This window comes from Carassius auratus, chromosome 32 (genome assembly GCF_003368295.1).
Source record: "Carassius auratus strain Wakin chromosome 32, ASM336829v1, whole genome shotgun sequence".
Lineage (NCBI taxonomy): Eukaryota > Metazoa > Chordata > Actinopteri > Cypriniformes > Cyprinidae > Carassius > Carassius auratus.
Genome location: NC_039274.1, coordinates 35,215,907 through 35,241,766, shown reverse-complemented (window position 1 = coordinate 35,241,766; position 25,860 = coordinate 35,215,907). Strand labels below are relative to the sequence as shown.

The 25,860-nt window shown below is 37.0% G+C and overlaps 1 protein-coding gene and 1 pseudogene across 1 annotated transcript; one reads left to right on the top strand and one right to left on the bottom strand.

The window, feature by feature from the left end:
• Window positions 1-21,613, top strand: part of LOC113052350 (integrin alpha-11-like) — a 48,405-nt pseudogene extending 26,792 nt beyond the window's left edge.
• A 2,638-nt stretch (window positions 21,614-24,251) lies between these two features.
• LOC113052458 (intelectin-like) lies at window positions 24,252-25,065 on the bottom strand. Its single transcript, XM_026216889.1, has 2 exons — window positions 24,759-25,065; window positions 24,252-24,458 (listed from the first exon to the last, which is right to left on the bottom strand). The coding sequence occupies exons 1-2, from the start codon at window positions 24,960-24,962 to the stop codon at window positions 24,252-24,254; spliced, it is 411 nt and encodes a 136-aa protein (XP_026072674.1). The 5' UTR covers window positions 24,963-25,065.
• Window positions 25,066-25,860: the final 795 nt, after the last annotated feature.

Genomic DNA, 25,860 nt, shown 5'->3' with positions numbered 1-25,860 from the left:
AGCGCATTCTCAGCAGGCTGCAAGTTCGGTAAGAATGTTCAGATTAGGCTGGAATGGCTCAGAACGTTGTTTGTTTATATTTAAGCAACCGCCCAGGAATTTCAGTTCTCTCTAAACATGAACAGATTCAACATGCTCTTATTCTGACTACTGTCTACATAACAGTGAGTTTAACTAATCACTAAAGAAAAATGTTTTATGAGGTTTCATTGCCAATTGCAAAGCACTTCCAGAGAAATTAAGAAGGAGCTGTATGGACGCTGAGAATGAGATGAAGTGTCTGAATCACTGTATGAGGGGTAAACAAGGTCAAGAATATTGATACATTATGTACAAACAATTAGAAAATATGCAATATTAAACTACTAAATTTATCTAAAGTAATCTTCAGTGTATTTTTGTTAATAATAATTAATTTTACTGCCTTCATACATTATGCTAACAAGACATAATTAATGCCATGTCTTTTGAGATTTTGAGCTTTAATGTTCAGTGATTGATTTCATTAGTCTTTACAGTTTTAGAATTCATTCTGTGCAAGTCTTACTAATATTTTTCTAATATATCATTAAAGTGGTGCCTTTGGTAGGAAAAAGCACATTAATGGAAAATTACAAATTGCAATTAAAAAAATTGTTAGAAGACTGGCAACCTAAAACACAACAAATGCCTCCATTCATCCCTTTAAAGACCCAAAGTTGGTAGTTTGAGGCCAAAAGTGTTGACGGAAATGAAAAAATATAGTTTCCTGAACTTTATGTAATTGTAGATATATGTTTATGCTCTGCCTGCAGGACGGTATTTTAGTGGGAGCAGTGGGAGCTTATGACTGGAATGGGGCTGTGCTGAAGGAGACTCGTCAGGGTAAAGTGATCCCACCAAAGTCATCTTATGAACAAGAGTTCCCAGAAGAACTGAAAAACCATGGAGCGTACCTGGGTAAACAATTCACACCTATACATTAAACTGGCTGTCGATGCTAATGACAGAAATGCCCCTGTATGATATGGCTACATCTAAATAATTACCTTTTTATTGCTCTTCAAGTCTCCATTTTGGTCATTTCTTTTGATCTCCACTTTATCTCAACTCCTCTCTGTTAGCAAGCAAAATTATTAATCCAGTTTACTATTTTTAAAATTGATAGGCATTTATTATCATCTTTCTCATATTGTGTTTGTAGGTTACACAGTAACATCAGTGGTTTCAGCTCGCAGTGGCCAGTTATATATAGCAGGAGCTCCTCGGTTTAACCACACGGGCAAGGTCATCATCTTCACCCTGAAAAATACTGGGGAGCTCACTATACTACACTCACTCAAAGGAGAGCAGGTAATTAATCTTAAAATATGCATACAGACACTTTCAGTGCACAGTGTCTGTATACTGTTCTCACATATTCTGCTCCTCTGACTAAGTATGCATACTGTACAAACAGCAGTGATCAATCAGTCAATTTTTATGTGTTTTAAATTAAAATTTATATCCTTGCTTTCATTTGCGATGAGTGGAATGTCTAGACTACAAATCTATCCCACCAAACGCATGTGCTTCTCATCACAGTCTAAAGCAAGCAAATAAATTCCCTCTCACAAATAAAACACAGAGATATTTAAGATTTTTAAAGATTGTTCACAACAGTAAACAGCCTTAAAGGATTAGTTCAATTCAAGAATAAAAATGTCCATGATAATTTACTCACCCCCATGTCAGTGGAGATGTTCGTGTCTTTCTGTCTTCAGTTGCAAAGAAATTAAGGTTTTTGAGAAAAACATTCCAGGGTTTTTCTCCATATAATGGACTTCAATGGGAACCCCAATGGGCTGAAGGTCCCAACTGCAGTTTAAGTGCAGCTTCAATGGGCTCTACACGATCCCAGACAAATAATAAGAATTAAAATATTATAAAGCTTATAGCTAAAAAAGCAATGGAGGAAGTCTTCAGAAATGGAGAAGGAGGGAATTAATGTACTCTAGGAGAACATTAAAACCAGGCCGACTTCCTTGAGGCCTAGAGGATATTTAAGTATGTTGCGATAAAGAAAAGAATAAGCAAGAATTTGGTTCTTTCTGTGGAAGTTAATGCAAATGGTTTGGGGAAATAAGTAAAACCCATGATTTAGTATAGAGTGGAAGGAGTACTGATACAAAAGGAGGAGGAATCTTCAACCATCAGCCAATTCCAGGCTATTAGTCTCCTCAGAGTTGAAGGAAAAGTATTCTTCGGTGTTAGAGCTCAGAGGCTGAACATCTATCCTGATAAGAACAAGATTGTGGACACGACAGTCCAGAAGGCTGGAATCTCTGGGTTCTCAGGATGTCTGGAGCACACAAGTATGATCTGGCACCAGATTCAGCCAGCCAAGAGAGAGAAGAGGGACCTTCATGTCATTTTCCTTGACCTGGCTAACGCCTTTGGTTTAGTTCCAAACAGTTCCCTCTGTGCTGCCTTCAAATTCTTCAGAATACCAGAGCCCATCACAAACTTGGTCAAAACTATTCCAAAGACTTCCAGATCTACTTTAGCAGCAGCAGCTGTAAAGAGGTATTATGGATGGATGCATGCTCTTTCCACTTGCATTTATCATGGCAGTAGAGGTTATTATCATTGCCTCAATGGGTAGTTATGGGTGAGTGGCTGATATAACAACCCTTATCGCAACAGTACCCTGTACTAGACACCTGCTAATGAAACTGCAAGAAAACATCACATGGGCCAAGATGAAGGTCATTCATCTAAATCTTAAAGTATCTTCATCATCGCAGGACAACTGACTGATCAAAGGTTATTCATCAGTTGAAGATGAATCGCCGTTGATAATGAACTCTATATAGCATACTGTAGCTTGACAGTGAACTACAGCACTGTGTATTAACTGCCGCTCTATTTGAGGGCAAGTGATGGGGATTTACCGCTAATCACAGAACCAACTTTACTGACGACATGCGCATGATCTTATCGTTCAATATATTGTCCAGCCCTAGGTCCTGTTTCATCTATTGGTGGCCCAGAACATCTCCTGGTGGTAGCAACTTTATATCCAACTAGTGCAGTGGACCTTCAAAACGTGGACTGATACCACCTTGTCCCATTTTTTTTTAAATGCCCTATGTTTGGAATATTTCTGTGTCCCTGAATTATTCACATAATGTTGATAGACATTATCAAATATAATTAAACATATTAGTTTTACCATGTTTTCATGCGTTTTGATGCTGACATCGGCATTTGCATATCCATGTGAGGAGTTTCTCAGATGTTAAATGCATGTCCTTGTGCACCACTAGTAATCATTTTGGTCTTGATGTATGTGTTTGTGCAGATTGGGTTTTCGTACCAGCCTGCCTTTTTCGAGAACCAAATTAGCTCATACTTCGGAGCAGGGTCTAACCAGCACAATTGGTTCTACCCATGATGTAAGTAGACATTGATTTGCCAAATGCGTACAAAAATGCCCTCACCCACCATGATTTAAACCGCTGTGTAAACACACTGTAAACATTGTGTCAACTTATTTCACAAATTATTGTGAACAGTGATAGATGAATGGACGCTAAAGTGCAGACACTTCTAGCAAATGTAGCACTGCCAGTTGTCACTTCCTATTACACACTGTTGGTGTGAATGCAACCCTTTAAATGTTACTGGGAAATAGTTTGCGCAAAATCATCCCAGTTCTTTAGTACTGTACATTTAGTTCTGGAACTAAAGTGTTGCAAAAGGCCCTATTACCTACTGTTTACTTCTCATCCAGAATGCAACACTACAGATGTTGTCTCTCCTCATAAAGTTGAGGGATCTGAAACTGTGCCTGTGCATTAATGCACTACCTCATTAGTGGTCTCAAGTAAATACTGACAGGCTTTTGCCACCTGCTATACCTCGCATCACAGACTAGTGAAGGGTGAACTCAGCAGGAAAATATTTCCCCCTTGCAATATAATTATTTGAAGCTCACAAAGAGAGAGCGAGAGCTGCTTTAATAAATGGAAAAAGCTGGAACTAATGCAAGAGCAATGCTCTGAATAGAGCAGACCTCCATCTTTATTTATTTAGCTCTTATAAGCTATTTCCTTGTGACCTTAACCAGGATACCACAATCTGTATTAACCCTTGGTTGCAGCCAGATACTGTGTACATCGACAGTGCTGGTCATCTTTTACTGAAATAATTTGTCATGGTTAATGTTCTTTAGAAAATGTATAGTGTATATACAGTATTCCATCCATTTATTATGCAAAACTCTCTTCTCGTCTCCTCTAATACTATTTTAGGAAGGCTGAAAATACAACAGATTTCACATGTCTGTCAACTATAACCATATATTTTAGATAGAGAGAGAGAGAGAGAGAGAGAGAGAGAGAGAGAGAGAGAGAGACGGTGGAGGAGGGTGATGTGCAGGGCAAATTACTCTCCCAAATACTTGGCTAACATGAACAATCTTTGCTTTAAGAAATTGCACCTTTCCCTCAAACTTTCCGCCCATTTTAAACGAATTGTTTTCAGAGGCACAAATACTTGCTAAATGACCTCACCTTAAGTGATAATACAAGAGTTCCAGCATTTGACCTTTGGAGTCTGGTTTGGACTTCAATAGTGAAAGTTTGTGCTTAAAGATTGTCTCTGGTTACAGAAATGTTTAGCTCTTATCTATGACCTAAATGGATATTTCCCTAATAAACAGCCTCTTTTCAGAGTTTCTACATTTATTTATGATTTGAATGTGATCTAAATAGAAAAAAAATGCTCCTATTCCTCATTAAAAGTTTGCATTAAAAACAAAACGCTCCAACAGAAGTATATACTTCGTAAATAAGATTCTTTTTTGTCTCTTTTAAACCATAATATTTATACATACTGTATAAAGCGACAAAAGCAGCATTGAATTGTGGGTAACATAAGCATCCAGTATAGAAATAGGAATTTAGAAACAATTCAGTACATAGGCAGAGTACAGTCCAGTGCATGAACAAATTTTCAATGCATTGTGGGGTCAGTTGACTTCATTAAAGAGCAAAATATCTGTACATTGTTGCATTGTGAACCTATTAGTTTACCCCTCGGTTTTTTGGCGCACCAAGGCTTATTTTGCTAACATTATGCTGTAACTAAATTGTGTCCTACCTCACAGCAGCCATTTTTATGCTTGTTTCACATCAGCCTCAATTCATATTGGAGGGCTCGCTGGAAATCTTAGATCATGGTCAGAATGCTCGTTTCGGCTCTGCACTGGCCCCTGTGCCTGACCTTAATGGGGATTCATTTAATGATGTGGTAATAGGAGCTCCACTAGAGGATGACAACAAAGGAGCCATTTACATTTACCACAGCCAACACAACAGAATACTGAGGAAATATAAACAGGTACCACATATGTATCCAGCCACTCTCTTGTGTGTTAATTAATCTGCATGTATTTGTTCAGAAAAGTTAGTTATGGCAAGATTTTACATCCATCTCTTCTCTCTGTCAGAGGATTGGTGCTGTTCAGCTGGCCCCAGGTCTGCAGTACTTTGGTCGTAGCATCCATGGGAAAATGGATATGAATGGAGATGGCCTGGTGGATCTAGCTGTGGGCTCCCTCGGTGCTGCAGTTCTTCTGTGGTGTGTTTCTAATTTATTTAAACTAACCTACACTTAATTTACATGCTTCTTCCTAAATACCTCAATAATGTACCATTTGTGCTGTGCTGCAGGTCTCGAAGTGTTGTCCGAATCCATACCACTGTTCGATTTGAGCCCGGCAAGATCAACATATTCAATAAAGACTGTCGGAGAGGAGGGAAAGATGTGACCTGCATGTCTGCTATTGTATGTCTGAATGTCACAGTTCGGACTCCTAATAGAGCCTTACAGGAAATAGGTCAGTGTTTTATATGTATATATATATATATATATATATATATATATATATATATATATATATATACATACCTTTCAAATACTACTCTAAATTAAGTCTTCTGTTGGCATAAATTGATATATAAAATGTTTGCTCATTTATTAAATTTAAACTTGTTATTATCAATTTATTATGTACATAAAATGGTGCACTGACTACATCTGCTGTACTGTTGGATTGCAACAGACCTTTTGTCAAAGGGTGACAAGCTTAGCTTTCACCCAAACACACTCTATACTGGAAAACTTTCTGGAGAATTGGAGGTTATGGAAGTCGTTTAAAAGCAGCAGTTTCCTTTCATCATATATCTCACTTGAGTATCTCTTAGTTATAGTATCATTAAAGCTAAACAGCAGACAGCTGGCAGCATTTACATACCACTGACCAGCTGCATAGCCAGTGTGGTTCAGTTAAGGTTTCCCTGTTGAGCATGCCACGTATTAGCATGAAAAATATAGCATCAGTAGTGATGAATCGTTCAACATACACTTATTTTGTGATCTTCCCTTTGATGCTTTGTTGATTTAAAGGGTTAGTTCACCCGAGATCTCCTACTCACCCTCGAAGTATCCTAGGTGTATGTGACTTTCTTCTTTCAGAATAATATAAAAAATTGTCCTTGCTCTTCCAAGACTTTCAATCTGATGACTGTGCGATGCGGAGGACATCCAGGTGGAAGATGGAAGACGTATGCATTGAGCCATTTTCAGATCATTTAAGTACATTAAAAAGTAAGGGTCCCAATACGCTACCTTGTGGTACTCCACAAGAGAAGAGAAATTATCTGAAAACACTCCATTTAAAAATCTACCATTTGACACTTATTTGAAAGATAGGAGTTAATAAATTTACATGCTTTAGAATCAAAACCATAGCATTTAATTTAGAAAGCAAAATATTATGGTCAACTGTGTCAAAAGCCTTCTGTAACTCTAGCAACACCATCCCACTTAATTTACGTTAATCCAATTCTTTCTTTATGTAATCTGTCAAATACAAAATTGTTGTCTCAGCAGAATGCATCCTTCTAAAGCCAGACTGAAATTCATATAAAATATTACACTTTCGAAATATATTCTTCAATTTGATCAAAAAGAATATTTTCAAATGCTTTGGATAAGGAAGATAGAATTGACAAAGGTCTATAATTGTTACACTCAAACCTACTCCCTTTCTTAAAAAGGGGAAAAACTCTTGCTTGTTTTAATTAATCATGTACCTTAACTTGGCCAATAGAGAGATTTAAAATATGAGTAACCACATGGGTTATAAAATTAGCTGAAACTTTAAAAAACCTTGTGTAACAATAAAATCTCCATGATCACAGGAAGGAGGCGGGAACCGGCGGACAATCAAAATGAAACTTTAATAATTCAAAATAAACACAAAACAGCGCATCAGCCCCTCACGGACGACTGATGGGCACAAATAAAAACCAAAACATAAAATAAAAGCCCAGGCCTGGTCCTCTCTTGTCCTTCCCTGACATCGCTCAAGTTTTATATCCTTCCATCTCCTCCGTGGGACTCGAGACCGGTGGGTCGAGCAGGTGTCGCTTGTCGTGGTTTTGGGCATAGATTCAAGCGACACATTGTAGAGCAACTGAACAGCATTTATTATTGCCTCATTTCTTTACAACTCACATTCAATCACCTCACCCCCAGCACCTAGTAGTTCCGGTTCTTCCTGTTAAGACGCTTCATAATAAAACCCCCTTTCCATAATAAAACCCAATACTCCACATTGCTCATCTCCAATCACTCCACCGGCCTCGCCCGTTCCCACGGCCCTCGGCCCCGCCCCACTCGTCGCACCTTGCTGGAATATTATCTAAACCTGTCGCTAAATTCTTATAAACTGTAATCTCATTTACTTTATCGAATGAAAAACCTCCTAAAGTGACACCACAATTAGCATAATACTCCTTGACTAACTTGTCATTATATAACCGGATTGAGCTGGTAGCTCCTTTACCAAATTGTCAGCAACAGTAGTAAAAATCTATTAAAACAAGTTGCCACCTCTTTCTGATCTGTCATCAATTGGCCAATAACTTTAAGACTGATTATAGAACATGTACTCTTAGCCCTTCATGTGTAGGACTTAAAACAGAACCTTGAAACCATATTTGGATCCATTTAGGTCACCGATCTAGTCTGCATGAACACTATTACTTTATACTGTTTAAGAGACTTTGGCTTCCTGTAACAAGTTAGGCTTGTTACACATGCTAAAAAGATTTTTAGGGTGGAGTATCCCTTTAAGGCCTTGGTGACCATCTTAGGTATGTTTTTAAAAAATGTTCTGGAAGGTAAAGTTTCTGCGTAATGTGTGGGACCACCGGGCAGCACAGCTTTTTTTAGTTAACCTTTATGAACCCAGAGCATCTCCATCACAAATGTCATAGGTGTGAAACCAATGTAATGGTCTCAGAGAAAATATATGTCTTAGTCTTTATGATCATTCAGACTATTGGGGCAATATAAAATGAGGCACATATTTTATTTAAATCTAATTTGCTTCACATGTGCTGAGGAGGGTTATGAATGTTAAACATTTAAGTGTGTCATTTATTGATACACATTTTTCACATTTATGAGATTTTAGAAAGTAGGATACCTAAGTTTATAGGCTTTTCTCAGCCCATGAACAAGGTTCAAATTGTCTTTTAGCAAGCATTTTTTTTTAAAACCTTGTCAGATAACTGAACATCCACACATCATTCTGGTCTCTTAAAAGGGTTTTCCTTAAGATTAAAAGATATGTCTTCTAATGACTCAACTCCCAAACTGTTCTCAGATCTCCTGAGTATCATCTTCAGAGGTTATACTCCAGAGTCACTTAAATCTGGCTGTAGTCCACAGATGGTAGAGCACACATGGTAGACAGTAAATTGATGTTAAAGAGATTTCTATTTAAAATAGATGATCATCTTTTGAACTTAGATTTTTTTCAAGATTCTTTGGGGAATACACTGTTTCCACACACACACACACACACACACACACACAAAAATTATATATATATAAAGCGACACAATTGTTTTAATATGGAGCCAAAATAATCTCAATAAAGATAAATGCACAAACTACATTCACATATCCACACACAGGATTCATACATGAAAACACATAATTCATAAATACACACACAGGAAACACAAATGCGCACAAAATTTACAAATGCACACATAAAATTTAAAAAGCACAGAAGATTCACAATTGTGAGTAAAAAAGGAATGAAATACTTTACCAGTCTCATAAACGTATATTTTATTAATGATAGAATATAGATAACAATGTTGTAAGTGAGACATTTTGAAAGTTTTTGGATTTCATGAGAGCTGCACATTCCAAAAAAGTTGGGACAGGTAGCAATAAGAGGCCGGAAAAGTTAAATGTACATATAAGGAACAGCTGGAGGACCAGTTTGCAACTTATTAGGTCAATTGACAACATGATTGGGTATAAAAAGAGCCTCTCAGAGTGGCAGTGTCTCTCAGAAGTCAAGATGGGCAGAGGATCACCAATTCCCCCAATGCTGCGGCGAAAAATAGTGGAATAATATCAGAAAGGAGTTTCTCAGAGAAACATTGCAAAGAGTTTGAAGTTATCGTTATCTACAGTGCATAATATCATCCAAAGATTCAGAGAATATGGAACAATCTCTGTGTGTAAGGGTCAAGGTCAGAAAACAAAGTCCACTGTGCCATTCGCTGTTGCCGGCTAAAACTCTATAGGTCAAAACAGAAGCCATATCTAAAACATGATCCAGAAGTGCAGTCGTTTTCTCTGGGCCAAGGCTCATTTAAAATGGACTGTGGCAAACTGGAAAACTGTGCTGTGGTCAGACGAATCAAAATTTGAAGTTATTTTTGGAAAACTGGGACGCCATGTTATCCGGACTAAAGAGGACAAGGACAACCCAAGTTGTTATCAGTGCTCAGTTCAGAAGTCTGCATCTCTGATGGTATTGGGTTACATGAGTGCGTGTGGCATGGGCAACTTACACATCTGGAAAGGCATCATCAATGCCGGTATATCCAAGTTCAAGAACAACATATGCTCCCATCCAGACGTCGTCTCTTTCAGGGAAGACCTTGCATTTTCAAACATGACAATGCCAGACCACATACTGCATCAATTACATCATCATGGCTGTGTAGATGGATCAGGGTACTGAAATGGCCAGCCTGCAGACCAGATATTCACCCATAGAAAACATTTGGCACATCATAAAGAGGAAGCTGCGACAAAGAAGACATAAAACTGTTTTCTCCTCAGTCTCCTCAGTCCCCAGACGTTTGCAGACTGTTGTAAAAAGAAGAGGGGATGCCACCCAGTGGTAAACATGGCCTTGTCCCAACTTTTTTGAGATGTGATGTCATAAAATTTAATTTTAACTATTTTTTCCCTTAAAATTATACATTTTCTAAGTTTAAACATTTGATATGTCATCTATGTTGTATTCTGAATAAAATATTGAAATTTGAAACTTCCACATCATTGCATTCTGTTTTTATTCACAATTTGTAGTGTCCCAACTCTTTTGGAATTGGGTTTGTAGACTAGCATTTTTATATATATATATATATATATATATATATATATATATATATATATATATATATATATATATATATATATATCACAATATTACTGTTTTTAATGCGGCCTTGGTGAGCCTAAAATACTTTTTTCAGAAACATACAAAAAAATCTCACCAACCTTAAACTTTTGAATAGTAGCTTATATACCAACATGTTATCTGCCATTAATTGCAAATAATTTGTGATAAGTAAATATTTACTTTTACAGTATTTCACAACTACTAAAACACTAAACCCCATTCTCTGAACCCAATGCTCAGTGGCCTAAACCCATTTGTCGAATCAGTCACTTTGTAGGCAAAATCTTAAAAAAATTCAGGTAGTTAAGACACTGTTTGCAAATCTCATCCAATCTTTCAATCACATTCTTACTCACTAAAACACACTTTGCACTCTGTTGCAAAATGGTAAATACATATGGCAAAAGTTAAACACAACTACATCATAACTGTCACCGTTTACACACAACAACTCAAAATTGTTCACACTTGTTTCTAATGATGTGATCACATCAGTTGTCTAGAATATAAGCCAGTATAGGTGACCTAGGTACGTTGAGTGTTGATACCACGATGGATGGAAACAATGTGAGAGGAAGAGGAGGAAGAGTTTTGTAAGAGGTGGTGGATGAGGAGGAAGAGTACAAGGACAACTGTGGCCACCATTATCAGGACATTCAGAGAAGAGAACAGGTAAATGTATTGTTTTTCTAATTTGTCATTTGATATAGTACATCAGTTTGTCAATAGAAAGGGAGTGGGGGTAAAAGAAAAAAACATTATAATACAATTTACATATGAATGTGATGTCCATTACTATTGTGTCTGTGTGTATACATTTGTAAGAGCATTTTCCCTTTTGTAGAATTGCAAGACTACCAAATGAGGGTGGAAGGACTCCTTCGTTCTCCCAACAGCAAGAGGTTCTCATTGTTCATATGGTCCGTCAAAACAATCTCATCCGGCTGCGTGAATACAGCAAAGACTTGTAGAAGACAATGTAAACTTTGAAGCTATCAACAGTGTCAGCCTTTCTACCATTTCCCGTGGCTCTCCACCATCGGGATGCTGAGGCAGAATGAGTCTCTCATTGACTTTGATTTTGCATTTGCACAATGTTTTGTGTAAAACGCTTTGCATTTAGAGTTGTCTCTGTTCTTTGGGCTTACTTTATTTTTATGCTGAAAATACAGAAATTCTATACTGTATTACTTGCAGTACTTACAGTATGCAATATATTTGCTGTACTGAGTTGTGAATTATTTACTTTTATTTATGGCAAAATTATTTTCTATATGCAATAATAAAAAAAAAATATCTGTAACTACATCCCCTGGACGCTGTGTTCTCAATTTTTTGATGTAGTGTCTAATGAATGCTGATGAGTGTTTATATATTGACTGGATGGGTTTATGTTTTTGAAAGCATTGTTTGATTTTGAGCACAGATCAAATGGTTTTGAGGCAAGTGTTTGATTTTGCCAGAAGAGTCAGGGGTTTTGTGAATATAGTTTAAAGAATGGGTTTTGTGTTTAAAGTTTTGAGAAAATGGGTGAAGGTTTCAAGAAATGTGTTTTAGCAATTGTGAAATACTGTAATAAGCAAATAAGGGATAAGTAAATGTTTCACTTTGTTCACTGTATTCCAGCTCTTAGCTACAATGCATTCTTTGAGGAGAAGCGTTTTAACCCTCGAGCCGTGTTTGATGACCTCGATCGCCTGCAGCCACAGAATCTTACACTGCTTCCTGAAGAGGAGACATGTGACCACATTTACTTCCATGTCATGGTTAGCCCTCGTCTCTTAGTTCATCAAAGTATTGTAAGAGGGCGTTTGCATTTAAATCATTGATGATGATAACACAATCTGCAATGGCTGCCAACTCATTATTAGTTCTGTTAATTATGTACTTTCTTGTCTGTTCATTCAGATTTTCTATTGTAATAGCAGCATTCCTATTTTATTAAGTTCACTTATTAGCATTACAGTAGCAAGCAGATTATATTCTTCCAGTTTACTCTTTTATAGCCATTTATTTAGATTGAGAGATTTATGATATAGTAATGTTTATACAGGAGACTACAGACTATGCCAGGCCCATTATATTCACTGTAGAGAGTGAGCTATTGGACCTGGATCAAGGCCCAGCTCTGGATGATAGCTGGCCGACTACTGTGAAAACACAGGTGAGTGTTCGTAGGTCAAGGGAAACGTTACTGTTGCACTGTATATCTTTTGTTAACAACATTCACACAATATGAACAATGAAGCATGTTTAACACATATAAATGTAATAGCAGTATTTAAATTTTTTTGTGTGGTTTTCTTCAGCTTCCCTTCTGGAATGGTTGTGACGAAGATGACCATTGTGTTCCAGATTTGGTGTTACAATCTCAGGCTGATTTAATGAATCGCAAGTAAGATAAAGCACACACACACGTATGCTTACACACTTATAGTATGTGCACACATGCTCATGCCCCCTCTCTTTCTCCACAGGCAGTTCTGTGCCCAAGCGTTTCGAGCAGGCAGTCTGTTATGTCAGAGTCCGATGTCAGCAGAACCTACTGAACGCATTGTAGAGGGATCCAGGAGGAGGATGGTAGTAGACGTACATCTAGAAAACAGAGGGGAGAATGCATATGGAGCTCATCTTAACATCACTAACACTCCAAATCTACGCTTCTCCAGCCTTCTAGTGAAGGTACAACATCTCTCTAATACCTTTTGTTTGGTTGTTTGACACCTGTGAAGGACTGCATGTTTGATTTGTTCCATTGTCCATTCATAATAAGATCTGTAAGATAAGATTGATACTAATGACCATTTAAAAGGCATCTGCTAAACAAACTGTTACATTGGGCTGTTCTCTCTGTCTCTATTTATAGGATAACTCTGATATACATATAGACTGCCGCAGTGAGAACAGGCAAAAATATGAGAAATCTTGCAATATCAGTGCACCTTTTATGAGAGCAAAGTCAAAGGTGAGTTGCCTCTTCCACATTTATAGAGTTACAATGAACCATATCAGAAACCTCTAGCCCAAAGTGACAACTATGTGTACACTCTTACACCAATACTGACAATTTAATAAAACACTTTTTTGGGCCAAATTTGTTCTCCAGTAAGGGTACTGTAACTAAACAACTGATCAGTAGTTTTGGTTTGGAAAAACTTAAAAAAACTTTTGATGTATATATATATATATATATATATATATATATATATATATATATATACAGTACAAACAGCAACATTGTGAAATATTATTACAAGGCAAAGTTGAATTTTCAGCGGCCATTACGCCAGTCTTAAGTGTCACGTGATAAATAAATACCACATGTTGAAAACAGTTGTGCTGCTTAATATTTTTGTGGAAACTGATGATTTTTTTTTCAGGATTCTTTGATTAATAGAAATTTCAAAAGAACAGCATGTATGTGAAATAGAAAACATTTGTAGCAATTTAGGTCTTTACTATGACTGTTGATTAATTTATTGCAACCTTGCAGAATTACTTTAAAAAGCTTTTGAAAAATTAGCATTTAGTTTCACTAAACTCTTGTCATATTTCACTAATGTGTCTGTTACTCATGACACTAAGTAAATTGTTTTTTCTGGAACCTGAGCCAAGTCAAATTTAATGTAGTAACTAATGTTTTTACCAAACTGTGCTCTAGCCAGTGTGCACTGCATATGATCATGAATGCAGAATTATATATTGTATAATACTAATGTGAGAATGTTTTATTACCATGGTCAGCAACAATAGACATTTAGAGGTTACACCAGAGACAGCACTAGCCGTCTGAGCTCTAGAAAGACTTGCTTACACAAACATAGTGGACCACACAGTCAAAAGCCATATAGACCTCCTCACATCTGCAGAACTGTCAGGATTTATCACTGTAATACCAAATCATTACATCTGGAATGGTCCACAGGGCATAGACATACCCATAAGGTCACCAGAACCCTGAAGTTATACAGAATGAATCACTTAGTGTCCATTTTACAGTTGACCCTTAAGCTTGTATTCAGGACTGTCCAGAAAAAGAAGACATGAGGCAAGTATGTAATACAAAAATGCTGTTACCATACAGTTACTACATCCACACAGAGCAGAGGTCTGGAGCACAGAATTCTGTCCCGTGTTAGGGCACTGCTTTGATAGAAAACAGTCAGCAGCTTCTAACAAGTCCAGATTCATTTTCTAGAGGTTTGGAGGTCATTGGAGCTACACTTTTGTGGCTGCAGGGAGAGATTCAGGCCAACTTGGGAGCCTGGTTCAGCTCAGAACAGTTAGTGATGGAGTGAAAGTGGAATAAAAGGAGGAGAATTGAGGAGAGAATGTAAAAAAAAACATGTTTTCCATGCTGCTTGTGCCACTACTCACCAAGGGGGAATGAAGAGTTTGCCCACGTAGTTATAAGTGCTTCCAAGTGCTTCACTTTCTTCAAGCAATAATAAAACTAAAAGCCTGCTTCTGTGCTTTAAAGGGATAGATCCCCCCCCCCCCCCCCCCCCCAAAAAAAAAACAAAAAAAAACAAAACAAAAAACATTCTATCATCACTTACATTTCATCCCAAACCTGTTCTGCTGGACACATTTTTTTTTTCTGTACCATGTTTTTTAAAGCCTCATTGAGCTGATTTTCAGAGTATTGACAGGAACAGTTGGTGGGTTTGGGTTGGTGATCGTGAATTGGTGGGTTTTTGTTAAATGTGAGCCAAAATCATCACAATTAAAAGAACCAAAGACTTAAACTACTTCAGTCTGTGTGCATTGAATTTATTTATATTATAATTTATTATAATTTATTAAGTTTCATAATTTGACTTGAATTACTGAAATAAATGAACTTTTCCACAACATTATAATTTATTGAGATGCACCTTTGTGTGTGTGTGTGTGTGTGTGTGTGTATGCCCATGGTCTGTAGAAAAACGCTTGAGGCCGACAAGTGTTAAGGGTCTTGGCCTGGTTGTGTCATTCTCCTATATCCTGACAGGCTGTTTGCCCTGGAAAATATTGATTCATCTTTAAAAAGATGTGATCAGCGTGTAATTTTAGGAGGCGAGGAATCCAAAAGCTAGGGATGAACTAATTTTTGAGCATGCGTGATGTGTGTGAAGCTAGAATGGATGAAAGAAAGACTGTGGTATTTAAGAAATTATATGTAGTGACAAACACACTTCCAATCATTTTTCCCTCAATCACATGCTGTCAGAACTTTGTGTCAGTGTGTGAAAAAGTACGAGCATGCACATGTTCATGTGTATCCTTGTTAATGGTCACTAGGTTTCTCTAACCTGGTTCTGATACTTTCAATCAGCCTGACTTTGAGGCCTCTATTTTAAAAACAGGTTATTGCAGGCTTTACTCATAATCCTCTGCCAAAGGCTTTTTGTAATTTGCAGAAAACCAATAGTTAGTTGATTAACTATCATGTGCTTGTTGTGATTAAACATTAGTCTGTGTCTCTCTCTCCCCAGGTAACATTTCGTTTGGAATTTGAATTCAGTCCCTCTGTGCTGCTGGATCACCTACAGATCATACTGGAGGTTACCAGGTAAGACACAGCTAACATTTAGCAGTCAAATATGCTCTATGTGTGCTGTTGCAAATGTTAAGATATGGAAAATATTTTGTATAATACATTTAAGATGAAATTGAAAAACTGGATTTTAAAACTTTCAATTAAAGGGTTAAAGAAACATTATTACAAGATGTTATGAAGAATTTTTTTATTTATTCTGAACTGGACACAGATGATGCCTGAGCTAGAATGTTAAACTCCTCTCGTCCACAACCAAGTGTCACTGCGCAGTGAATCACAGGGTGAGCATAACTGCCTGGGAGGTTTCTCATGCCTGTTCTCATGTCTTTGCAGTGAGGGGGAGGAAGTTGTCCTACATGACAACATTAATGACATTTTCTACACTCTGAAATACGAGGCTGATCTGCTCTTCACAAGGTGAGATACATGTGTGTTTGTTTGAAAGCTCAAGTCAATATGTGTGGTTGTTACAATATGCTTTCATTTCCTCAGGGATTTTTACCCTACCCGATATGAGCTTAAACCGGACATCTCTCTAGAGGAACCAAGTGATTTTAACCCTCCATTCAACTTTACTTTTCAGGTGAGGTTCACTTCCTTGCATTATGTAATTAAAGAGATCAGGGTCCCAAAAACTCATGCTTTGAAAAAAACAACCATGTTTTCTCTATAAATCACAGATCCAGAATCTTGGTTATTTTCCAATCCAAGATTTACAACTGCACATTGCAATCCCTGAGGTCATGAAAAATGGCAATCAACTCCTGCAGATCAGAGATTTCCATATTGACCAGGTGAAGAGGATGCAACTTGACTTTTATTCTACTAGTTTTATTCTACTTGTTATTACAATTTCCCTTAGATTTCCAAAAATATTTCTAAAGGCTGGAATACACTGCATGGCTTTTGCCCAAATGTTTGCCCCGATTTACAGTCTAGATGAGTCAGTCGCCTAAATCACAGCCAGTCTGCAGATTTAAGTTCAGAGGTTTCACTTTTTTAGCTTCAGACTATGATTAGATCCATTCAGTGGATATGAAACGTTTTATATTTCAAGGCCAATTTAAAATAAATTTTGTTTTCATGTATCATTTGCCAGTTGCATAAATCTAAATATTCCAATCTAAATATTATAATTATTCAAATAGTTTTAAACTGATATTTGCAGTTACATTTATGCATTTGGCAGGAGCTTTTTTCCAAAGTGACTTACACATCATTCAAGGTATACATTTGATCAGTTCATGCATTCTCTGGGAGTGGATCCTGTTACAGTGGCATTGCTGGCATCATGCTCTACTGTTTGAGCTACACTAATGATATTAATAGTGCTTTGTTCCTATTTTCCATCAGGTAGGTGGAAGTCATTGTATCCCCCCTCAGCATGTGGCACACAGTCGAGCGTCTTCGGAGGACCTCTCACGAACATCACGACTTGTAAGACCCTCTCTTCACAGGCTTAAAGTGTCTGCTTGTTATCACAGACACTATGTGTGCCACATTTCAGTCTTGCACTTGACACTTTATAAAAGTCTGGCTTGTGTTGTTTATGGCGCTTTATAATTTGCCTGATTTAAGGTCTTTCAGATATAATATGTTGATTTAATGCACAACAGCAAAGCACTTCTCTGCAAAATAGTTGGTTTTGTACTCTCTGAATAAAGCCACTTGAGTTTAATAAAGTGTGCCATAAATAAAGCGTATTATTAGTAAATCTAGTTCATGTTCAATCAGTTCTAGAAATGTTGATGTGTTTTTGAAGATTCGTCTATGTCTGAGGTAGGGAGTTTTGTAATGCAACTCTAATGCACATCAGATTCCCTGCACAAGCAGCTGGGTTTCATCATTCAGACTGTCTGTTTGTGAGAGAAATGTTTAGTGTCTCTTTGCACAGAATTACTCCAACACCCTAACAGTGCCAGTGCAGTGTACCATCAACCTGCCTTCCTACAGAGACGTCAGCGTGAAAATCGGTGGATCCCTCTGTACTGATGCCTTGCATGCAGTGAGTACCTGTGACTTTGAAATAACAATCTGATGAAGACGAAGAAGAATGATGTTGAAAGAACTTGTAATCAGAACACAGTGGTCTCCCAAAGCCAACACAAAACTATGATCAGACTAGTAATTAGAGACAAGTCATACTAGAATCTGGTTTTGATTACATTTTGTACTTAAAATAAAAGTGACACCAGAAAGTAATTTGCACATTTAATCCACACCCAAAATGTGGAAATATTTGGAGCAAAACTTAAAGCAGGTGGCATTTATATTTTTAATGAAAAACACACTTTTCAAGTGAAACAATTGACAAGAATAATTTTCACTTTGGAAAACAACAGATATATTGTTAAAAAGTAAGTTATATATTTGGTTGTGTATATATATTTGGTCGTCAAATGTTAATGAAATGTGTATAGTTAAAATGACACAAAAATGTGCTTAAATCACCTTAAGATCAGATTTTTCAGAAAACCAAAGGGTTACAGTTTATTTTGATATAGTCCACTTTAGGTATTCTAATAACTATAAGCAACTTTGCAACTACATGTTAACTAACTCATTAGAGTATTAGTACAGTTAGGTTAGGGTTAGTAGAATAAGTTGACATGTTGTGATGTGTTACTTACAGTCACTTATATATAGTTACTTATAGTTTGATGGGATAAGTAACCAGCAAAAAGAGTTAGCAGACAGTTTACTAATACTGTAATCACCGGTAGTTGACATGTAGTTACAATTAGTAAAATGTCTAAAGTGGACTGTCCAATAAAAGTGTTATTAAGTGAAGTTATTGCCGAGAAAGGCTCTAGCATCACTTGTTTGCAATATCCATTTGGTTTGATATTTTGTATCTAATGCAATGAAAGTCAGACGTTTTGCAACAAGTGTTCTAATACACTGACATTTTTCTACCACTTCTCTAATCTCTCACCGGTAGTGTTTGTTCCCTCCCACTTTCTCACAACTACTGGTGTAAGCAACTGTCAGAGAAACTGAAAACTGTTTTTCTTGTCACGGGCAGCTGAAGTTCAAAGCCCTCGAGCTGGTGACGACAGCCTCAGTGGAGCTGAACCCTTCCAGCCCTATGTTTCTGCCTGAAGAGAGGCCGGTCAGACATGTGAGTCACCCTTTATACACATCAGCATTTACAAAAAGCCATGTTACAGAAACTGATGGACAACATGTTTAGACTAGGTAAAAATAAATCCATGATTCCGTTTGTTAAGATGTGGTTAGTAGCTTTTGTATTTTCCGTCCTTGGCAATTTTGAAAGACAAAAACATTGCCAAATGATGTGTTTTCGTTCATCTGTCAGAAAGAGTTAAGAACAGTTGTACACAAGCATGAAATATAAATGTCTTCATGCCAACATGACTCAATATTTGACTTCATATAGACGCACTGGTTTTCTCGTGCCAGAAACTTCCTTTTACACATCAGTTTGTCTTCTGGTGAGCTACTGTGTGTTTTGAACCTGGAGCCAAAGGGACCGAAAGGACCAGCAGCACAATTCAGTTCTGTTCTTTTCTGTATTCTGTGTGGTGCTGCCATCTGTAGGCAAAACGGGAAATAGGCATAGATACTAAAATCAGCAAATTTGATCTCAGCTGTAAAAGATGAAACATTTGATGAAATGTGTCCACTTGTTTAGGACAGAAAACCAGTACAAAGATCTAGAAAGAGCGCTGAGGAACCCAACAGTCATGCCACAAGCAGCTATGTGATGATCTCTGATACAGCATTTAGTTTGTTATATTTTTCTTTTGTATGTGTTTTTTCAGATAATCCTAGAGATCAGGAAAGAGGAGGATTACCGTGTTCCCATCTGGATAATCATAGGCAGCACACTTGGAGGCCTGTTACTCCTCTCGCTCCTCATTCTGGCTCTTTGGAAGGTATTGTATCCATATTTTAAAGCAGCACTATGTAACTTGTTCTGTGTTCAAAATTTGCTAAATGTTTATAATGAGCGAGTACATAATGAATTCATCTTCCAAACAACGTTTTGTCTTATCCCGAGTCACTACGGTACACTTATATTTGGACTATTGCAGCCTGTTCGGGTCATCACCGCTGTGGAGTAACACACATACCTGCGTGAATCGCCATAGACACAAAGTAGCTCTGTTCTTCCGCGGGATGCGTGCAGTTCGGTTTATTAACCGCTAGAGCACCAAAAGTTACACAGTGCTCTTTAAGCATGCACAGATGAATGGATGGATGGACTGTTAGTGTGAATCTCGATCATTTGTAATTTATCAATTTTTTTTCCCTAGTTAGGGTTTTTCCAAAGGCAGAAAAGGCGTGAGGAGACTGAGAATGAAGCTAATGGTAAGATGATGGAAGAGCGATAACGCAGACTGCTCAAGAGGGTTCAGACAGGCCTACATCTCAGGGACCAACCAACAGCAACATTAGACGTCTCCGAAACAGAGAAAAAGGCATAGAGAGAGAAAAACAAGACTTTAGGCAATGAAAAAAGGAGAGGGATTTGCTCTGTGCACTGGACGACCTGTTGTTCAACCATGAAAGAAACTGCAATAGTGCTCACCATATGCCTGCACTGCTTACTGAGCCGGCCCTGCAGATGGGTCTCCAAATCACTTCTCATTCCAGATCTAAACCCTCAGATGACATGATGAGGACAGGACATCCTTTTGACAGAAACTTTTTAGAAGATACATTAGAAAAGAAAAGCTTTTTTCTCCACAGGGTCTATGCAAGTGCAGTCATTTGCATTTGATCCTTGGTCAAATCCAATGTTTGACTGCAAATAGACAAGGGAAACCTCAAAGGGCTGTAACTCTATAGAAAAAGCCAGGTTTTCTGGTGCTTCTTCTTGGACATCTCCAAATAAGGGACATCTTTGAGGAAAAAAAGTGCAAAAGTTAGCTCATTTTATTGTAATGCCCGTCATTATTGAAATGTAATATTATGCACTGGAGTAAGTAGCTCTGTTTTTTTTTTTTTTTGCAGTGGTCGTAATTTATTGAATAGAAAATGAACTCTTGTGGACTTTACCATTTAAAAAATATATATATTCTCCTCTAATAATCTTAATAATTACACATCAATAATTTTTTTATTTTTCTATATGCTCATTCTTCAGTCTCATAACAATAGAGGTGGGCATATACTTTTTGACTTTTTAAATAGTGATGCACTTTTTATACTATAGTGATACAAACTTGAATTTTGTAAATATACAGGCTTGTAACAAAACATTTCAATTGTTTGCTTTCATGAGGATTGTGGTATTGCAGTGCATCTCTAGTGAGACATTTTGAGAAAGCGTATGCTTACTGTACAGTATGTCAGCCAGACAGATGATGGTTCATGAATTTCAGTTATTAAGAATATTGTTCAAATGTTCCCTAACATCAAAAGATGTTCAGTGTTTACAATGCTATGAAACATCTGTATCATTTGCAGATGTATTGTAGTCAGGGATCCCTATTCTCCAATACTTCATCATAAATATGTATAAATATACATATATAATAAAAACAATATAAAATAAATATCTAAATAAAGAATTTGGAAAAAGAATGAGTCTTGTTTTTTAAACATGATAGATCTTAAATGCTACCTGTTTTGTGCACAAGCACATTTTTTAATGCTGTATTTTTGTTATAAAGTTTATCCTTCTTTTTGTTACTAATCTTGGCCTTATTCTAAAAAACCCTCTCTGGCTATTTAGCTCAATCATTCTTTTAAGTTTCCTTCATCTTTCTCTGGCATGTCTTGTTTTATGTACTGTTTTAGTCATCTTTGACCATAGATCTTTTAGACCAGATGCCATTTTCTTACAATTCTACTGAATACTGGTGAATTATTATTGTTTTTATATCTTTCTTTGTTGGGCCTTTAGCTATTTTTCTTTGAGCTTATTCTCTAAACAAATAGACATATATATATATATATATATATATATATATATATATATATATATATATTTTTTTTTTTTTTTAATTATTATTATTTATTTTATTTTTATTTTAAATCTGTATCTCCTACCTTGTACAAATATTATTGTTCTATTTTTCCGTCGTTTTTTCTTTTTATTTCTCAGAGATTGAGATATGTCAGTTCCTCTATCTGTTTGTCCCACTGTCTATTGTCAGAATTAGCACACATCCATTCTCTTTATTTACTCTACTGCACTTTCTGTATATTCTGTTGTTCTGCGGGATTCTTCAATCCAAAGTTTTTCTCAGTCAGCCAATTTCCTAATTCATCTCTGACAAAATAAGTTTAATTCTCAACTCTGTGTCAGGTCATGCCAAAGCTGTAGGGTTTCAGCACTTTACTCCTTTTATGTTTACTTCAGAGCAATCATTATGCATCTGATAACACTCATTTCAGGTTTGGCTTTCCTGCTCTCTTATTTCGTAATCTTACTTCTCAGAGATCATTTTCTGATGACTCACTTCTCTCACTGTCTACGTACTTTAAATTTAGGTTCCAGCTCCTCACTCCAATGTGCAGTAAGTTGTGAAGGATGAATACATTATGGTAGCCCTAGCCTTTCCTCATACCTCTCTTTTGCCTTTTTATAATATATATATTTTTTATTTCCTCCTGTTCTCTGTCTTTAACAAGGAGGTTTATAGTTACTTGGTTTTCTTGGCAAATGTATTACTGCTATAAGTCCTTCTAAAACTTGCAGAGGGCATGTGTATATTGTCCTGTCCCCACTGGGCTTGTGTATTTCCCCATCTCCTCTACTTAAAGCTTCTCTCATAATATTTTTTGATTCATAATCTGGTCTCTTCTCCAGATTGTTCTTTGGTACAATCAGTTGTTACTGCATGTCCATTTTGGATAACCTCTAGTAACCTTTACTGTTCCTGATTTTTGGGGTCCTGATCTGGACAGTTGTATCCTTTTGAACAGTATTACTTGGGAATAAGATCTGTGGTTTTCCACTAACCTGCTGCACAGCAGTAACCAGACAGACTCCAGACAATGCCTTTGAATAGGCTTTAATGACACACGGGAGGACCTCATACCAATCACAGATAATCCTCCCGGCAAAAAGAATGCATCAGTTAATAACAGCGGTTTAGCATAGGTAACAAAGATAGTAAAGTAAGAAGAATCTCAGGAGCATTTTGAAAGTCTGCCATTGCCTTTTTTTATGTATATCCTAACCTTTTCCATATTTTTTATTTGTGACAAACACCTTGCACATATGCATTCTGATATAAAAGTTATATATTGTGATGATATAGATTTATGAAAATAATTGTGCATGTAGCATTCCAGTATTAATCAGTGTGACATTAGTCAAAGAGAAGATTTTAGACTGATCAGCATGTCAGCGATAAAAGAGAAGCACAGCTGCTTCAGTTATTACTTTGGAAGCACTCCATCCTTCATTAGTACCATAGCCACTCCAGTCGAAGCTCGCAAAGTCCCCACACTGTCTAGGAGCCGATTCAGGAAAGTGTCCACCTCCACCAATACAAAACTGCAACAATATGAGTACCGTACATTACTTGCAACATAACATGCATTTCTTCAAATAACATGATGCTGTATATTAATTTATGTCGTAAGTGTATTGTTGTAAATGCATTTCCTCTTCATTTTTATACTAAAACATGAATTGTTGTCTGTTACAATCTTTCTTTATTAAATGTTGTTATAAATAATCCAAATTATTTTTAACTCACATGTTCAGTGTCACAATTGGCAACAGGTTTAACCCCTGAACAAAGAGCCAAAGCAGCCTTTTCGTTATTGAAGAACCTGAATGCGATGAATCCGGGCTCAAATATTCCTAAAAATAAAAAAGCATAAAATATATCAGTGATGATTGTCTGTCATGGTAGATGTCCATGCAAACACATTATGGCTTTCATTAAAGTGTTCAGAACTCAACAGTCCTTTGCATGATAATATAACTGAATAATACATAGATTTTATGAATGTCAATAAATTTAGTTACTTCCTTTAAAAATATTTGACAAAATACTGGCTTAAGAACTATTGCCATAATTCTTGAATTTGGACCATAGAGATATTGGGTTGATAACGCATTTCCAGTATCATACACTATTGGAATAGCAGGTCCATTATCAGTGTGGCAAGTCCCAATTCCAAACTTCACAGGGAATTTCTGGAAAAATTTAGATAAATGTTCAGTGTTATTTTTATTTGTAGATTTGCTTATATTTCTGTGAATGTTTCAAACACAAAACTAGTGTCGAAGTTTTTCTGACCTAAATTGAAAAGGTTTCCTCCATGTAAGGTTAAGAAGTGATTTTCAGTGTGGTATCGCAGGATGGAGGCAGTGGTCCAGTGTTGCATCTCACTATTATTAGGAACATGCCACACAGACACATCCTGTGCATCAATGTCAAAGTATCCAGGATTCTGTCAAGTTAAGTCACATTTATTTGTTAAGTACTTCATAAACTACAAAATCACTGTATCATTGCATTTATAAAACAACTTCAGTTGTGCTTTTCCTAAAACAGGTTGAAGTTTTGTTTTCCCAACAGTGTCAGCATGATTAAATCGATAATAGTTTTTAATATTATTAAATATTATTTGCCTGACTGTGTCAGATTCTGTTTTAGATTCCAGATAAACATCATTTGATTGTTGGTTCAGTGTCTTAATGTCCTTTATGTTGAACCATGGCTGTAAATCCTTTAGCATAATAAAAAGTACCTTATAATCATCACTTGTAGCGGCCTCTGCAGTTCCAAATGTGACTGTGTTTGCCCATGTCCCATCACCATCAGGTCGGTTTGGGTCGCTGCCCTGCTGGCTAGACCAGCGATCACCAACAGTGCACTTTCCATACATGTTGTTTTCATGAACACTGCCCACAAGGGTCCAGCCGCCGCCCACAGTGGTCATATCACAGAACATCTAGTAAAGGACCCCTCTTGATGAGAACAGATAGTACAGGCCATCTGATTGAACAGAAGCATTCCTGAGTCAAATAAATGCAGCTGTTTCTTACGATAGAAAGTGAAAGAAAAGTGAAAGTGAAGTATCATTCAGCCAAGTATGGTGACCCATACTCAGAATTTGTGCTCTGCATTTAACCCATCCGAAATGCACACACACAGATCAGTGAACACACACACACACTGTGAGCACACACCCGGAGCAGTGGGCAGCCATTTATGCTGTGGCGCCCGGGGAGCAGTTGGGGGTTTGATGCCTTGCTCAAGGGCACCTAAGTCGAGGTATTGAAGGTGGAGAGAGAGCTGTTCATGCATTCCCCCCACCCACAATTCCGTCCGGCCTGAGACTAGAACCCACAACCCTTCGATTGGGAGTCCAACCCTCTAACCATTAGGCCACGACTTCCAAAAATAAATAAAATATATTGTACCATTATAAACATGATACTTCGTGCAGCAGATGTAATCCTGTCCAGAAATTTTGCAGACTCAGGGTTGCTGCAGGAACCACAGAAATTACAAAATATCCCTTTTTCTTGATTTGCTACAATGTGTAACATAAAGGAACATAACAGATGTAAAACAGATGTTATATACATAATGGGATTTTTCAAAGTCTTCTGATAAATCCATTTCAATCAACAAATTATTACACTTACTTTGTGTAGCCTAACACATCCCAAAATCATATACCTGGCAACCCTGATGCACACACAGAACACAGGTATAAACTGAGAGTGCATGAAGCTCACTGACATGTTTAGCTGATGCCAAGGCCAAGAGCAAAGCCATCTTGAAGGACAGCAGCTTCAGGGAAATTCTTCCCATGGGCTCAAAAGGATATTGAGACAAAGCCT